Consider the following 18,711-nt stretch of genomic DNA (forward strand, 5'->3'; position numbering starts at 1 on the left):
TGTGGGCTCTCGGTAGGGCCTACATCATTCTTGTTCAGTCCTCGTTACTGCATTATCACCTCATTCAGTATGAGCAGGGGTTGCTCAGGGAAATCAATGTTACTCTGCGATCTCATGCAGGTGATGTTTTTGTTTGTTTGAGTCTACATGTAGACCAAATGTGAAGCTGGGCATGATAGTGCCCACCTGTAATCCCAGCTGTGAAGGAGGCTGAGCCAGGAAGATCACAAGTTTGAACCCAGCTATGGCAACTTAACAAAACTCTATGTCCAAAAAAAAAAAAAAGATGAAAGTTATTTAAGTCAATATGACATATAAAGTTTATCAAGGGTGGGGGACATAGCTCAGTGGAATAAGCACTTTCCTGGAAGCACAAGGGCCTAAGTTCAATCCCCGGTTCCACAAAAAAGAAAAGAGAAGAGAAGAGAAGAGAAGAGAAGAGAAGAGAAGAGAAGAGAAGAGAAGAGAAGAGAAGAGAAAAGTTTATCAGAGTAGCCAGGCATAGTGGTACATATGTATAGCCCCACCCACTCAGGCAGCTGAAGTAGGAGGATCACTTGAGCCCAGGTTTTCGAAGTCAGCCTGCAAATATAGTAAGCTTGTCTCTTACTGAAAAAAAAAAGGTCTCTGTCCCTTGTGAATCCATTAGCATATCTAGTTGTCCTGGGCTTTCTCTGTCAGTCCTGAGGCTACCCCGCCCTCCAGTAAGTTGGTATGACAGCAGCCTGCTCACTTTTGATTATACCATAAGTGACATGTTCCGGGGACAGGGAAGAGAAGGTAGTCTGGTCATGGGCAGAAAGCCAGGTATTGGCAGACACAATAAGAAGCCAGCACTGCTGGGTGTAAAGGCTGGGCTTGCCTTTTAGATCTAAAGCTGTTCCCTGGACCTGCCAGTGCCCAGCTAGGGTTCCTGTAAGCCTGTATTTTCTTTCAAATTCTGATCTTTGGTATTAGAAAGTGAAATCTCCCCCACTGCCTTCTCAAGAAACAATTACTTCTTTCATTTCCCAGAGGCCAGGCTGCTGGCCTGGAGTGGTCCTGCTGAGTTGGAACTGTGCAAGGGGGCTTATTTCCACATCTTTCTCATTGTCTTGCCAGGGGTGCTAGGATCCAGATTAGTATTGTAATCATCCAGAGCAAAGTTGCTCCTAAGGGTATGACATGGTTAGTAGCAGTAGTATTAGCGTCATCGTTCACCCCATGTGGTGCAATGGTCTGAATGTGTACCAGCCTAAATTTGTATGTTGACATTTTAACCCAAAGGTGATGGTGTTAGAAAAAAATGGCACTATGGGGGGAGGGTTCTAGGTCGTTCACCACTTTCACCATACAAGGAACCATCCAGAAGTCAGCGTAGGTGACCAGGGTTCAGCACTTACCAAGCCTGCTTTAGCATTAGGTTTTGTACCTCCACAACTGAGAAATAAGTTTCTGTGATGTGTAAGTTACTCAGTCTATGGTGATTTGCTCTAGCAACCCAAACAGACTGAGATATGCAGTGAACTCTGAAAAAGCTACTCATAGAAGATCACTGCTCTCCCAGGATTGATCTCTTTCTAGGGTCCATCCATTTTCTGCAAGCAAGGGACTGTCTGTGTGACAGCTGGGAGGTGTGATGCCAGCAGACAGCCAGGCTCAGTAATGCCACTGAAGGAGGGTCTACAGCTTATTAATCACTAAAGTTACCTGCGTGCTTTAAAAGGGAGTAAAACCTGAATGTGGAGAAATAACATCTCTGTAAATGGTCAGTCACTTTGCAGTTTTAATATACCCACAACAGTAAACTAAGTTGTCGTTGCTGTGGTTGAACTTTCCTGTTGTTGACTTTTTTCTTTTATCTTTTGACATAGGAAAAGGAGATATTTATAAAAGGAATTTCCACATCCATTTTACAACAGAATTGTTTTTCAATTACAGAATGGGCCAGTGTCCATCCATTAAGCTAAATGATGAGCACTAGTGTGTGTTGCTACCAGGTAGATCGGGCTGGTGTGAATAATATCCAGTGTCACCGTCTCAGTGCCCTCACATCCACCCTTGTGCCACAAGTGAGGACCACTTCCTCCGCTCCACACAGGGCATTTGGTGTGTGGCAGGCCTCAGAACATAGGAGGGACCAGGACAAAGAGTCCTGTCCTCATGTACTTTCCAGGGAGGGCAGAGATAATAAACAAGAGTGAACTATGATGTGTATCAGCTGAAGAGAAAACAATGCAAGGAAGGTGTGGAGAAAGATGGGCATGGTGTGGATGGCCGTTATGACTTGGTACACATTGAAAGCAGGCCCTGCTGAGGAGCTGATGTTCACAAATACTGAGAAGCCCCACAGGTGTGCGGGCAGAGGGCTCAGTGTCAGGAAACACGTACAAAGGCCCCAAGGAGAGACAAGGAGGCAGAGGCTGGGTGCATCAGCTGCTAGCCAAGTGGAGGGACTGAAGTAGGGAGTATTGGGCTGGGACATGTGGACCTTCCTGGCTTTTGGGAGGCCTGGGCTAGTGCTGTCAGTGAGGAGGGGACTTGGGGGGATGGAGTTTGAGAGAAATAATTTTGTGTAACAGGATGGCCTGCCTGCTGGCCATCGCAAGTTAAGAATAGACTAGCAACCAATTGAAGGTTTGCAGTATTCTAAGGGAAAGATGGTAGTGGCTGAGCCAAAGCAACAATGTGGGAATTGTAGGAGGTGGATGCCAGCAGATGCAGGGCAGGTAGGGTACAATACTCCTGGGAAAGAATGTCGGGAAGCACGAACCTCCTCTGTCCAGGACAGGCCCCAACCCCTGACTCCAGACCTGCAAAGTTTACTCAGCATGCTAGGCACTCTTGTGCTGCTGCTGGGGGCCAGCCCCCAGGGGAAGGCACAAGGGTTTTCTGGCCCTGTGCCTTTGGCAGTATGCAGAGGCTTCTGAGGGAACGTCTGCAAAGACACTGGTGAGGGCGGGGCCCTGGACTGCTGGATCCAGCTCCACCTAAGCCAGGTTAACCACTGACCTGGACTGCTGTATGCAGTGTTAGAAGTCACAGTACACAATGGTCACTCTATTTAAAGGAGGGAGTGGGGTATGAGTGAGGAGAAAATATATTAACAGGTTCCTGAAATAGATACTGAAAATTGCAGAGACCAGCTCTTTGCTTTTTTCTAAGTGCTAATTAAGTATAATTTAGATTTAGCAATCTAAACTGTTAGCTTCCCAGCCCATAGGGACAGATGACTGAAGAGCAGGATTTTTGACCCAGTCCTAGAATGAAGGAATCAGCCAGGTGCTTTCACCTAATCCTTTACCATATCCTTTTCATGGAGCAAAAGTGTGATTTGTCTATGTTCTTAAGAAGTTCCTCCCACCCCTTGCTCAGCACTGGAAATTGAGTCCAGGGCCTGAACCACACTCCCAGTCCTTTCTAAATTTTTCATTTTTGAGAAAGAACCTTACTAAATTGCCCAGGCTGTCCTCAGACTTATGATCCTCCTGCCTCAGCGTCCTGAGTTTCTGACGCTGAAACATACTGCCACCTCCACTCTGTTGCAGCAATACCTGGCCCTAGTTCTGAGGTTTGGTTTGGTTTTTAACAAGTTTAGTAGCTGCTCTCTTCTGGGCCTTTGTCCCTAAGACTTGCCCCTTAATTGAATGCCTCAGTGTGACAGTTGGGTGCTAGTCTGGGTAATGCTGATTACTTTATTTACTGACATGTCTGAGTGCCTGTTTGGTGCTCAATGCCAACCACTGAGTTTATTTTGTACAATAATAATCTTATCTTCTTTAAACTTTTCTCCACTTAGTCTTATCAACTTCACAATTTCCACCAGATAGGTTTGTGTGTGTGAATGTATATGGTTGGTCTGGTTGGTCTTGGTTGTTGGTCAGTTGGTTTGTTTTATAGTGTGGGGCAGGAACCAGAAGCCTCAGGCATGTTGAGTAGTGTTCTGCCTGAGCCACACCCTACCCCCCACATAGTTCACAGTTCAAGAAAAGAAATAGATTGGTAAGCAAGCTGGCTTGTCACTCTGGCTCTTTCCTCTATTTAATACATCATTTTTTTTCAAAGGGACTTCTGTTCATATAGATAATAATTAATGTTAACTCCCCCACCAAATTCAAGGCACTCCTGATTTTGAAACTTCAAAGATCTTAGGCTAAATGTTCTAAATTATCCTCTGTCTTGATATGAAGTTTTTTTAGAAGTGTTGACTGAGCTTATTTCTGGAATTGGAAATAAACCTTAGAGAGGGGCCGGGGAGATGGCTTAGTGGAATAAGTGCTTCTCTGGCAAGCGCAGGGGCCTGAGTTCAATCCCCGGTTCCGCAAAAAAAAAAAAAAAAGAAAAGAAAAGAAAAGAAACCTTAGAAATCTAACATGCTTGTGAATTTAAGCATTTTGAGGACTCAGTAGTTACTTTATTATTTTATCTATTACTTATCAAACAGCAATTTTGTTATAATAAAAGACTGGGCATGGTGATACACACCTGTAATCCCAGCACTTGGGAGGCTGAAAACAGGAGGGTCACTACAAGTCCTATCTAAGACCCTGCAGACCCTGTGCTAAATACGTTTTTTAAAAATACATGTTTCTGGGTTGGTTGGTTGCGGGGGTTTTTTATGTATTTAGTACAGGATCTACAGGGTCTTACTACACAGATCAGATTCATGGTGATCCTCCTGTTTTCAGCCTCCCAAGTGCTGGGATTACAGGTGTGCACCATCATGCTCAGTCTTGATCACTTTCTCAGAAGCAGGCACTTTAATCCACTGAGCTATCTGGCTAGCCCCTGGTTGTTTTTATTTGAGGTTATTAAAATATATTTGCTAAACTTACTACATTTTCATTTCAATTAGTGTGATTACTCTGAGCTACAATTTGAGGATGTGACTGTTTGGATGTTATTGGAGGACAAGTTTAGTGAAGTGAATAGATCGATTAAAACAATTTAAGGGAAGCTGGAGGAAAATGAAAAGTACGTGCATACTTGTGATTGCGGTATGCACATACTTGATGCAGCAAGTCCATAATTCAACCTCCGTCAATTTATCACAGGATAGATAGGTGCAGATACAGTACATCTGATCAAGGAGCTCTTTGCGTGATTGTTTGTTACTTTCTATTTGGTGGAATGACTCTGATGTTTAAAAGAAAAGGATTTGTGTAACTTGTGCATGACCCACACATTGACCTACTGTGAAGCAATTTAAAATGTTCGGACAAGGGACAGTGATGATATGTTGCTAGCATATTCTCAAGAATTAGAATATGTTTATGTGCATTCACAAAGACAAAAACAGAGTTTCTGTGCAGCATGAGACTGCAAACATCCCAAGATTTTTAATTATAGTTACTTCTATTAGAAATATTATTGGAATGATTAGTAACTATAACTACTAGAAATGTTGTAACTATATGGAAATATTTTAATGGTTTAATTTCCTTCTTTATGCATTTCTATATTAGCTCCACTTTCTACACTAAAAATACATCATTTGTGTAAGCAGAAAGAAACAGATTTCATTTTCAGAAATGCTACCATGGAGAAATGCTGCCCAGTAGAAAATGTTGACTACAAGCATGAAATATATATGCCTTTTAACATGTTCTTGCCATCTTGAGCATTCATGGTTCATGCATGACTGTCCCATCAAGCAGCCTGAAGCACCCAGTGGCTAGCCATCTAACCTCAGACAATGGAATTTAAGTCATAGCTGCCTGGCAGTGAGACATACAAATTACAACCCTGTTGTCAACATGTTAAGCTTTCTATTTGCCACATCAAAGGAAACAGATAAAAATAGGTTTTAATAATGTATTTTACTTAACTCAGGATATGCAAAATCTTGTAATTCCAACATGTAGTCATATTAACAGAAGGATGCTTCATTTATTTTCCTGCTGTCATTTAAAATCCAATATGTGTCTATAATGCATCTCAGTTCAGACTATGAAGCTTCCACCAGTCAATGTCCGCAATGGTTAGGACAGCTATGGAATGTTCTAACTCTGTGTTACTAAATACAGTAGAGATGAAGGTTGTTTCCTATGGCTTGGAGAGTAGACTGAAAGTGTATCTGAACTCATGGAGTATGTTCTACTTTAGCCAGGCTTACAGCATATCTCATACTTTAGATTTTAATTACTATCTTAGAACCTAGTCTGGAAAATACTAAAAATGTTGGGGCAGCCAAGGCCAACTTGGCTCTGGTTCCAGTCATGACACCTGCTGGTGGCTGTATGGGAGCAGAAGGCCAGCAGGATACCTTCTGCCTTCTGCCTGTCTCTGCTCCTTGTCCTCAGATGTCCCCTCCACAGCATGGAATATAACTTTAATAATATCAGCTTGAAACCAGTGGATTATAACTTTGTAGCTGTATGGCTTTGACTTTCAGTTTTCCAATCTGTAAAATGAGCATAATACTGTTCTTGCAGAGTTGTAAAGAGTCAACAAACCAATGGATTTTCTGCATGTGATGCAGTATGGTCTCCATGACAGGTACTCAGTGTCACAAATGTCCTGTATCCCTACAGCTTCTGAAGCAGCATATTTATTGTCAGACTCACGTGAACTTACATCAGCATCTGCTTGAGCATTTGACATTTCTATCAGTATTTATAAAGACTTTTTAAATCAATTATTTACTTATTTATTTGGTACAGGGTCTCACTACATAGCTTGGACTTGTAGTGATCCTCCTGTCTCAGCCTCCCCAGCGCTGAGATAATAGGCATGAGCCACCATGCCCAGTTTCAGGGGCTGGCTCAGCACTCAGGGATGGCATGGCATTAGGTACTGGGGATCAAACACAGGTTCTTGCGCTTGCCAGGCAGGCACTTAGACCGCCTAGCTATTTCCCCAGCCCTTTAAAGTTTTTATGAGAAAGCTTTTTAGTCATTTTGATCCCAAGGCCCTGTATTTTCTACATTTAATCCCAACCTCAAGCTTGGTCAGGTCTGCAAAAGTCAGAAGAGAGTGCAAATTGTTCATCTTCTGTGCCTTCAGTGGCAGAGAGGGTGTGGTGGCCCTGTGGGGCCAGGCCTCGCCTTTAGTGTAGCACAGCTCTAACAGTGGAAACATAATTGGGTTCTTTCAAAACCAGCCTTTTAGTGCTGCCTCCAGAGGTCTCAGATTTCACAATTTTTCGCACCTCTTTGCACAGCTCCTTTTTACTCTGTTGTCAGTTTGTCACAAAACCCAGTTAACTGGGTTGGGGTTTTTGACTGTGAGCCAGTTCTGCTAGATTTGAAGGAAGAAGCAAGAGAAAGGACAAGGCTCACAGCAGGCTCAACTATGAGGGTCTGGCCTCAGCTTGTCAGGCTTCTCTCCATAGGAAAAAAAAATCACATTTTTATGGTTGGAAACCAGTATGTTACTATGTGAGAACACAGACAGTGTACCTGTTCATCCAGATTTACTTCTCCTTGTATATAGGTATCTATTTTACAAAAAACAGAAATTCTATGAAGCATCTACCTATACTATTTATAATTTATGCATTTACAAGTGTATTAAATTTCTTAAAAATTATGTAGTAGGGCCGGTGAGATAGCTCTGATCTAAAACGCCTGCTTAGGCAATCTTAGGCAGGTGCAGAGGACCACAGTTTGATTCCTGGCACCACATGCTGTGCCAGCCCCGTTCTCAGGGTGGACTGAGCTGGCCAAAAAAAGAAAAGAAAAAAATTATGTACTAGATTATTTCACATTGAGGGTCCTGGCTTGAATCTGAAAACATTGCATTGGCCCATTAAGCTGTCTTACCCATCTTTGCAGGTTTCACACACACACACACACACACACACACACACACAACTACCTTTAAATGATATTTAGTGTTTATTCTCAGATTTCTCTAGTATTTGTATACTTTTCAGGAAGGCCTCCTTGAGCACAGCCCCAACCCCGGGCCGCGCTGAGACGGCAATTGAGACTGGGCATGGCAGGCGGCTGGGGAGACAGTTCAGTAGAATAAGCACTTGCCTGGCAAGCTCGGGGCCTGAGTTCAATCCCCAGTTCCAGAAAAAAAAAAAAAAAAAAAGAGGAAGGCTTCTTTTTCCCTCATATCAATGTTTGCCTTTCTCTCTCTCTCTCTCTCTCTCTCTCTCTCTCTCTCTCTCTCTCTCTCTCTCTCTTTCCTGTGAAATATTTAAAAGCTTATACCCTGACACCTGGAGGAACAGAAGAGAACTTGATCAGCAAGTATTCCAGGAGGCAACCCCAGACGTCTCCTGCTCTCAGATTCTGAGATACAGCAAGGCTTTTCCACATTCCATTTCTGGAGAGCTGAGGAAATCTGTGCTGATGCTAAATTCCTCTTTTTCTCTTTGACTCTCAGGAAAGCCTTTCCTAAGCATCCTGAAAAGCTAATGATGACAGTTTGTTTCTCATGTGTATTCCTAAACCCAGAGTGTTTCCCATGGTTCCATCAATTTCCTTAAGTTTTTACCTGGCATTTCCCACTGTACCAATAAGTTTGTCAAACACCCATATAAAAGTCACCCTCCCCGGCCACACCTCCTCTGAACAAACCCTGAGGCCTGGAGCCTGTCAGCTGCTCCCTATTCTGCATGGCTATTCCTTAACTCCACAAGTGAGGAAACTTTGGGTCCTGTCCTTGGTGGCCTCCTCCTCCTGTGCCCTGCACTAGTCACCCCTCACATGTAGAGTTCTAGCCTTCTTATGCACCTTTCCCAAAACAGTATTTGGCCTGATTCTCCAGGAGACGTTCAGACTTCTTAGTTTACCCCTGTCTTCATCCAGCTCCTCGAACCAGCATTGACATTTCTGGTCTTCCCTGGCATTGTTCGGACCTTCATTTGTGGCCTCTGTCTCTGGAATCCATAGCTCATGCACCTGCACCTGCTGCACTCTGTTCCACCACTGAGAACAAGAGCTTCACTTACCCACCTCTTGGACTTGCTTCCTGTTACCTGGTACTTTCCTTTGCCCCTAGGCAGGCCTGTAGCAAACTTGCCAGTAAAACTGTGTGTGGTTTCCGCAGAGAAATTATATGTAGGCCTGTTCTATACAACAATGTGTTTGTCTCAGAAAGCATCCATGAAGAGTTATGGAGGGCATAGGCAGCTGGACTAGGACCCCGTCCAGCTTCCCACTGTAACTGGTGAGGCCTTAGGGACAGGCACATCTGCCTCTCCTTGCTTTCTCACTCTCTGACATTTAGATGAGAGGGTACACTGCACTTCAAGTCCAAAGAGAAACTAAGAGAGGCTGTCTGTCTTTGCTTACTGGATTCATTAACTTAAAGAAATGTATCCTGTTTACATTTCTGGCAGCATTTCTTTGATTTGGATGTTGGCCAAAGGCAAACAACCGGGCTGAGTGGGTTTTTAAAAAACAGCCTTCCAAATACACAAACGATGTCTGAGTGCACATTCAAAACCAGAAAGTGTCTTCGATCTAACTCTTTCATGCTGTAGGAAAACTAATCCTATTTACTAGCATTTGTGACTAACTTAGCTTTAGTATTTACTATAGAAAGATTTTAGGAATAACTGCTTTAAAAAGATTAGGTTTGATCAGGGACTAAACTAACACAATCTATTTGGAAATGAGATAACAGGATTTGCAGTTTTGGTCCTCATCCAGTAAAACCAAAAACTCCCCAAATTTACATCCCTAACAGACAGGGGATCTAGCCCTTGAGTCAGAGTTTAAATTATGGTATTAATAAATTGTCTTTAAAAAGCTCCTTAAACAGTTTAAAGTGTTACATTGTGCTAAGATGAAGTCATCAAGCTGCTTGAGACTGTAACTGTATATATTTGCACAACTGAATAAAATGTATGGTTATCAAAAAATTAAACCTTTTGTGACACTGCTAATAAGGTTATGTCCGTTGTTTTCTGGCTATTTTTTCCCCTTTTAGGTGTATATGAGATTTAGGCTTTTCTTGGCTTTCATATTTTAGGAAATTGGCCTTTTATTAGAAAAGACGGGGCAAAATGTCTTACTGTCATACACTTCTTATACTAGTATTTTGCTTTCAGACTCTAGCAGCTCTCATTAGTTCTGTGGAAGTAAGCACAGTGTTGCCAATGACCTTAAACTGCAGAGTGAGTTCACATCTCTCTCTAAAAAGGAAGAAAAGTGGACTTGGAACTTCAGCAGATGTCACAAAGTAGAAAACTTCCCTGGAACTTGCTTTAGGTTTCCAGAACAAAGTTGGCAAGCGGCAGTTTTTAACTCGAATAATTTAAATGGGCAAAAGAAAAACATCTTGTTTTGGGTTTTTTGTGGGGTTTTTTTGTTTTTGTTTTTGTTTTTGTTTTTTCCTTGCAAATGAAAAGGAAGATACTGACTCTGGGCTCCTGTTAACTGTTGTAATTCAAAGTTGATCTCAGTTTTGCCAGCTGCTTTGGATTTTGGAAAAGAGAGTAAGAAATCTTCCTTGTGGCTGGGGCAGTGAGTTGGGGCAGCTCCAACCTGCTTGGTGGTGTTGTGCAGAGGCAAGGCCAGCTGCATCGGGGAGGCTAGCTTTGTGTCTGTGCGCATTCATGCATGTGTGTGTTTTAAGCCAAACTCATGTTCACCCCCAGTCACTGGGGAAGGCCTAGTTTGTGCATTGTTGGAAGCAATCTTATTAAATGACCTTCAGGTTTCTGGGTCTGGTTTGGCCCCTTGCCTTTGTCTCTGATACACAAAATTTACACTCCTGAGGGATTGTGAATTTAACAAGGGTGCGGTCACACTGTTTGTGAAGCTAAACTCTAGTCATGGCACCTGAAGAGGTACACTGTAGGTAAGATGCAGTTTACTGCGCTGGAAAACAGTGGTCACCTGGACACGGTAGACCTGCTTGCCACCAGCTAGGCAGTTTCCTTCCCATAACACCATTATTTAGGCTGTTTCTTCATGCCCTTGATGTCAGGTGGAGGCTGAAGTCCTGCCCCAACTTTCTTAACACAACAGGGCTTGTATACCCAGATAACAGGGACCCTTCTGTAGGGGACAAAAAGGCCAAGACTCTTTGCCCGAGACCTCCCCACACATACTTCTGTGCTACCTTCTACTTGTTCTAATAATCTTTATTGTGCATAATGGGAAAATAGAAATCATCTTTGTTTCTCAAATCTTTGGCCTCTCATTCTTTGGGAAGACAGGAGATTGGTGAAATCAAAGGTAGTGGGAGATGGGAAGGTCCGAGGCAGCAGTCAGCGTGAGGAGCAGGGGAAGAGGAGTATGGAGGAGAGATTGGAATCACCATCCTCTGGATGGGTTCTGACTCACTGTTCCTTGCATTGACACAAGTGCACACTGACAAAAGCTCAGCCAGATCTTACCAGTCCTCACCTCTTCCAGCTGTCTCTTTTCCTTTGACATCTAGTAACCTGCCATTTCCATGCCATGTAGTTGAAACATGTGTTGCTGTGATTTCTGGGTAAGTTTTTTTTTTAACTTTTTATTTTGAAATAATTATAGGTTCACAGGAAGTTGCAAAGATAGCATGGGGAGGGATCACCCAGCTTTCCCAGTTGTTACAGTATGCATAATTTCAGCATAATATCAAAGCCAGGAAATGACATTGGTACAGTATGTGTGATGGGATGGTCCTATAGTTTTGTGTAACCATCACAGTCGAGACCACAGACATTTTATGCTGCCCTTTCAGTCAGTCCCACTGCTTTCTATCATTAATCCCTAGCAACTCCTGATCCGTTGTCCATCCCTATAATCTTATCACTTCAAGAATATTATACACAGAAACAGATTGTGACCTTTTTTCCAATTATTTATTTATTTATTTGGTATAGGGTCTTGCTATACAGCTCAGACTCATAGTGATCCTCCTGTCTCAACCTCTATAGCGCTAGGCTTATAGGCATGTGACACCACGCTCAGTTTCCGTGACCAGCTCAGCCCAGGGCCAGCACAGCATGCAGTACCAAGGATTGAACTTGGGTCTTTGCACTTGCTAGGCAGGCACTTAGACCGCCAAGCTATCTCCCTGACCTGGTTGTGACCTTTTGAGATACATTTCTTTCAGTGATCCTAATGTTCCCCAGGTTGCTACATGTCAGTAGTTCAGGTTCATTCATTTCGTTTGTAACTGCTGAGCCCCTTCTGATGGGGACAAAAACGCCAAGACTCGGTCAGAGACCTCCCCCCACACATCTATGCTACCTTCTACATGTTCTAATAATCTTTGTAGGGCTGGGGAGATAGCTCAGTGACTTAAGTGCCTGCCTGCAAGCACAAGGTCCTGAGTTCGATCCCCAGTACCAAAAAAAAAAACTAATAATCTTTGTTGTGCATAATGGGGAGAATAGGAATTATCTTTGTTTCACTGAGTTCTCAAATCTTTGGTCTCTCATTCTTTGGGAATTCAGGAGATTGGTAAAATCAAAGATAGTGGGAGGGGACCGGGGAGATGGCTCAGTGGAATAAGCTTCTTCCCTGTCCCTGGTTCCGAAAAAAAAAGATGGTGGGAAGGTCCAAGGCAGCAGTCAGAATGCCCCCAGCCTTATCCATTCCTTTAATACTGAGTAATGTTCCATGATATGAGTAAGTGTTCCACAGTTTGTTCCCTCATGTAGGACTCTGCATCCAGCTATTGTGAACATTGTTAGATAGGTTTTGTGTGAACTTTGGTTATCATTTCTTTGGGACAGGCACCTAGGAGTGAAGTTGCCTGGTTGTAGATGAGTGTACATCTAGCTCTGTACAAGTTTCCACCACTGCCAGTGTTGTGTGAGAATTGTAGCTGTCCTGTATCCTCGCTGCCTCTTGGTAATGCTGTGGTCTTTTTACTCCATTGCAAATGACCATCCTTCACCTGCTGATGTGCTGTCTACGTGTGTCTTCCAATAACATTCTTAGCATGTCCTTGGCCCATTTTCTAGCTGGATTGTTTGTTTTTGTAACTATTGAATTTAGAATGTTCTTTATATATTCAGTACATGAGTCCTTGTCAAATATGTGGGTGGCAGACTTGCTTGCTGCCCAGAGAGGAAGTTTCCCTACCTTAACACTCTTATTTAGGCAGCTTCTACATCCCTTTGACCTGTCTGTGAGGTTAGAAAAGAGCAGAGAATGCCAACTTTATTTTTAACAGTGAGGAAAGAAGCAAAAGAAAGGGAAATGGTTTCTCGTAGCCACAAGCAGGGGTGGCATTAGGCTGAGAACAGACTGTCATGACTTGTGGGCTGGCTCAGCTCCTGTCCTGGTTTGTCTGATCCTGTCTTGTGGCTGTGATGGCCTGTGTACACATTTCCCCGCAGATTTTAAGTGGGGACAGTCAGCAGTATCCTTCTAGGAGCTGCAGGTTCAGGGGTGGTGCTACAAACAGCACTAGTCATTGTTGTTTTAGTTGTTCTCAGACCATTGTCTTTTATATAGTGTGGCTCATTTTCCAGTGAAATTTGCTGTGTTGTGCCTCCTCCCCCTTAGCTGGCCTCTTTCCAGTGCTTTTTATACAAGCAGAGGGAAAAGCCAGCACAAGTGTGTGTGTGTATGTGTGCGCGCATGTGTACACACATGTGCATGAGTCCATAAGGTTGTGGTCCTAGGAGTTCAGGCATTCAGGCCAGGACAAAACAAACTGTGAGATGAGTTCTGGGTGCAAACTTTGACAGCTTGTGAGTGCTGTGTTCTATGACAGCCAGTACCTGTATGGAGGTTCTTGTTCATGAGTTCATCTCAGAGCACAATTAAATCTTTTTTCCCTTCCCTCATTTCCTAGGGCTCAAGAGTGCTTGTTGATGCACGAGACAAGCTTGGCATTCCTTGGCAGCACTCTGAAAATGAAAAGCATGGGATGTTCCTGATGGCCTTTGAGAATAAAGCAGGGCTTCCTGTAGAACCTGCCACCTTCCAACTCTACGTGCCAGCTCTGAGCGCGCTCTGGGGGGACTCTGGGATCCGGGAGGCTTTCAGCCGAAGGAGTGAGTTCCAACTGGTAAGTGAACCTCCTGCTTTTACCTTTTTTTTTTTTTTTTTTTTGAGACAGGCTGTCACTAAGTTGTCCAGGCTGGACTCTAAACTTGCCATCCTCCTCCTTCTACCTCCAGAGTGCTGAGATTATGACTGTGCACCCAGGCCTAGCTTAAATAATTATGTTGCACTTTAATAGAATTTCCTCGAAAATGGTAAAACCATATGCAAACTGTGTGTTGCTATAGGTCATATCACCGGGTATAGTAGCATCTCCAAATGTGGTAGCACACACCTATAATCCCAACACTCACGAGGCTCTATAGATAGTCTGCTGATCATCCTTCCAGTTCAGTTTCCCACAACACTAACATTTTACCCACCTAAAACAGTGATCAAGATGAAATTATGGGTACAATACAATTAATCTACTCCCAACTTTTAAAAATCTTAACCTGTTTTTGCCTCTGATGTCCCTGTTGTGGAAGGAACCAGCCCTAAGACCCCCATTGTGGAAAGTTGTCTGTCCCCTTGGTCTCCTTTGATTTTTGTGACAGCTTTTCAGTCTCTCCTTATCTTTCATGACCTGGACATGTAGGGATCGCTGGCCAGTTATTTTGCAGAAGTCTGTGTCTGGGTCTTTCTACTGTTTTATCATTACCAGAGTGAGGCAGTGCATTATTTGGCAAGAAAACAACAGAAATAACACTGCCCCAAGCCCCGAGCATCCTGCAAAGTGGTACATGGTGTGGACAAGTCCAGCTGCTGGTGCTATGAGCCTTGGTTCTTTGGTCAAGGCAGTGCCTGCCAGCTATCTCCCCTGGAAAGCTGCTATTATTTTTCTATATTATTGATAAAAATCTTAAGGAGATACTTTGACACCATGCATATATTCTGTTTCCTCTTTAAGATTTTACCTACTAATTTTATTTTTAGTGTATTTTTATTGGTACATTTCAGATACGTATTATGGCATTCCTCATACGGAATTTGTACTTCTACATGGTATATCTTACTGCTTCTTTTTTTTTTTTTCCCCATTCCCCTCCCCTCCCTTCAATCCCTGTTCCCCTCCTTATTTACAAAAGCTCAGTTTCTAGTTTTTTTGTTCCATTCTTTTTTTGTCTCTTCCTTCCTTTCCCTCTTCCCCATCTTTTGTTCCCCTTCTCATTGAATATTTTCATCCCATTTCCCAATATCTATTACACATTTAGCCCTTATCTACACTTTCAGTTTCTCATACCAGAGAAACAATGAGAAATTTAAACATGTGCGTCCAATTCATTTCACTTAAGAGTATGGTCTCATGGTGCATCCATTTACTTAGAAATGTCTCAAGCTTATCTTTCTTTATGGCAGAGTAGTAAATATCTCATTGTATTAAAACATCCACATCTTCTTTATTCATTCATCATTTGATAGGCATTTGGCTGTTTCCAAGATGTAGCTATTACAAACTATGCTGCTCTAAAGATGAATGTGCATATATTGCTGTGGTATATATAATGCTTTTAATTCTTTCAAGGAGATACCAAGAAGGAAAATAACTAGGTCAAATGGAACCTCTAGTTTTAGTTTTTTGAGGAATCTCCACACTGACTTCCACAGTGGTTGCACTAGTCTATACTCCTACCAACTGTGGAGAAGGGTTCCTTTTTCCACAGGCTTGCCAGCATTTGTTACTGATTGATTTCTTTTCTTTTCTTTTCTTTTCTTTTCTTTTCTTTTTTTTTCTTTTCTTTTCTTTTTTTTTTTCAATACCAGGGATCAAACTCAGGACCTCGTGCTTGCCAGGCAGGCATTTATGCTGCCGAGCTATATCCCCAGCTCCTATGGTTGATTTCTTAATAGCCATTCTTTCCAGAGTGAAATAGAATCTCAATATTGTTTTAATTTACATCTCTTTTTTTCTTTTTTGCATTACCGGGGATTGAACTCATGACCCTGCGTTTGCCAGGCAAGCACTTATTCTACTGAGCTATCTCCCTGGCCCCCTAATTTATATCTCTTAAATGACCAGTGATGTTAAACATTTTTTCATACATTTATTTGTCATTTCTACTAATTCATCTGAGAAGTATCTGTTCATTTCAGTTTCCTGGTTTTGGATTGAATCTTTAAATTGGGAGGGGGTCTGATTTTTTTTTTTTTCAGTTCTTTACATATTCTAGATGTTAGTCCTTTATCTGAGGACCAGCTGGCAAAACTTCTCCCACACTGTGAGTTACCTCTTCACTCTGTTAATAGTTTCTTTTGCCGTCCAAAAGCTTTTTCATAAGATTAGACCGCAGTTGTTGATTCTGCGTGATAGTTCCTGTGCTACTGGGGTTTTGGTCTTAGAAGATTCTTCCTGCCTATACCAAAGTCTTCAAGAGTTCTGCTTGTTCTATATTACAGCAGATTTAGTATTTCTGTTTTAATATTTAGATCTTTGACCCATTTTAGTTTGAGTTTAGTGCATGATGAAAGATATCTAATATTAATTTTCAGCATGTGGCTAGCCAGTTTTCCCACAACCATTTATTAAAGAGGCTATTTTATCTTAGTGAAGATGTTTGGTTCCCTTGTCCAAGATGAGGTAGTTTGGAGTTGCTTCTGCATTTTCTAATCTGTTTTGTTGACCCTCAATCCTACTTTTTTGCCAGTACTGTGCTGTTTTTATCACATACCTGTGTAGTATAATTTCAAGTTAGGAATTATGATGTCCTCTGCCTTGCCTTTGTTGCTCAGAATTGTTTTTGCTGTTCTAGATCTCTTCTGATACTGATTTCAGATTGTCTGGTACTATTTGAACAGATATTTAGAAAAAAAAATCTCAATTAAAAAAACAAATTTTAGGATTGTTTTCTCTAATTCTGTGAGATATGCTATTACTATTTTAATTGGGATTGCATTAAATCTGCATAACAGTTTGGAAATTTTCACTATATTAGTTCTTCCTGCCCAAGAACAAGGGTTATCTTTCATTTTCATTGACTCCGGTCAGGCCTGTTATTCTTTGCAGCATCAGCTGTTGGATTGCTTTTTCATAATCTCTTGGTTTTTTGTTTTGCAGAACCAAGGATTGAACTCAGGCCCTTGAGCTTGCCAGGGAATTGCTTATTCTACTGAGCCATCTCCCCGGCCCTCCCTTGTTATTTTTAAAAAATCTTTCTTTTCGTGATCACTAACCACAATCCTACCTTCTAGATCTGATATTCTGACCTCATATTGACTCATTCTGCTGTGTATACTTTGAATGGAATTGTTAATCTCCTGGATATCTGTTTGAATGTGTTTCATGGATTCCATTTCTTGTCTGTGTTGGGCATTCATGGTTTCTATCATTTTCCTGCCTTTGTGACTTCCACTATTACCACTTCAGAGAATCCAGGTGGGTGGCTTTCAAATTGTTCTGCCTCGTTGCCCCCTGGGTCTGTCTTTGGTGAACTGGAAGTCTGGCATTACATATTGCTTCAGTGTCCTCTGTGTTTCTTTATGTTATTTATTTGGTTTTTAGTTTAATTTCTGGGTTGATACTTACGAAGTGCTTATGAAAAGTTGTTTTATTTCTAATATTTAGAACCCTTAGGAAATGACTACTTTTCAGAGATGTTTTTAAGGTATAGCTGGCTTTGGGGTTTTGAGTCTGTTGCAAGATCCTGTCTCTTCAATTTTGGTGGGATGAGAAGTTGCTATCTTTTTGTCTTCCTCCTGGTTCTTTGGCACTGGCCTATAGTACTGTTTATGACCCTTAGTCAATATCAGTCTTTCAATGATACCAAGAAGAACAGCTGATGAGACGATTATGTCACCTTGGCTAAGCTATATAGTCAACAATAACAGTAGCATTGAACACAGACTGGACGATGCCAAAACTGTGGTAACTATCAATTTGTCACCTTTTTTTTTTTTTTGTCACCTTTAATCATATGAAATATATATGTGGTTATATTACAAAATCTAAGACATAATAGAAAATTGTATACAGTAAATATGCCCTCAATATGTCAGTTTTACTGTCAAAAAAGAAAATTTTAAAGAGGCACTTGCCTGGCAAGCATGAGATCCTCCTGACTTTGATTCCCAGTACCTGCAAAAATAGTAAGAACAACAACAGCAATAACAACAGCAACAATAAAACTTCAAACAATGTTCATATCCATATAAAAAGAACAATCAAGAAAATAATGAGACAAAAACAAAAAAGAAAACAATGTCCACTTCAGGGCATGTCTCTGCTGTCACTAGTAGACAGTGGGAAACTGCCCAAATCCATGGTGACAAATCCCAGCAAGCCAGCTATGGATTTACAGCAGGGGAGTAGATAATCCCAGCAAGCCTGCACCTTTAGTTCCACTGTAATGCCTGCTGCTTTCTGGCTGTGAGGCTGGAACCTGATTTGTTTAGCCTGCTACACCTCTGTAAACTGTGTATCTCCTGCCAGCTTGAACCCAGTTCAGTCACACCTTGACTCTTGAGAGATGCCTGATAGAGTCAGCCCACACCTACTCTGAATTTTGAGCTTAGTTCACCTTTCTCCAAGATGGCTGCTGGCCAATCTCTCTCCTAGAGGTCACCTCAACCCAAATAACTCAACAGTTACTGCATTCCACTACATCCAGTGCTCCACTCCACTGGTGCCTTTCTCTGTGGAGGCCTCTGGAGTTGCCAGTAGTTACTGTGCATCTACAGGTTCAAGCCACCCCTTCCATGTAGTATGTCAAGGCTCAAGGAGAAAGTGCTGCTTGCTACCTCCTCCTTCTGCATTGAGGTCTCTCTCTGTGGGCTTCAGTTCTAATCTCAGATCCTTGCTGGGTCCCAAGGACCCACTTCCCTACTTCTTCTATTCCTCACATTG

General features: G+C 42.2%; 1 protein-coding gene across 1 annotated transcript in view; it reads left to right on the top strand.

The window, feature by feature from the left end:
* The window catches only part of Gna12 (G protein subunit alpha 12), a 103,799-nt gene that overhangs the window by 40,580 nt on the left and 44,508 nt on the right, over positions 1–18,711 (top strand). The window contains exon 2 of the mRNA XM_004649086.2: positions 13,681–13,896. Within this exon, the coding sequence (XP_004649143.2) occupies positions 13,681–13,896 (216 nt within the window). The remainder of the gene's footprint in view (positions 1–13,680; positions 13,897–18,711) is intronic.

Source organism: Octodon degus, unplaced genomic scaffold (assembly GCF_000260255.1).
Source record: "Octodon degus isolate 3935 unplaced genomic scaffold, OctDeg1.0 scaffold00031, whole genome shotgun sequence".
In the NCBI taxonomy this organism is placed as follows: Eukaryota; Metazoa; Chordata; class Mammalia; order Rodentia; family Octodontidae; genus Octodon; species Octodon degus.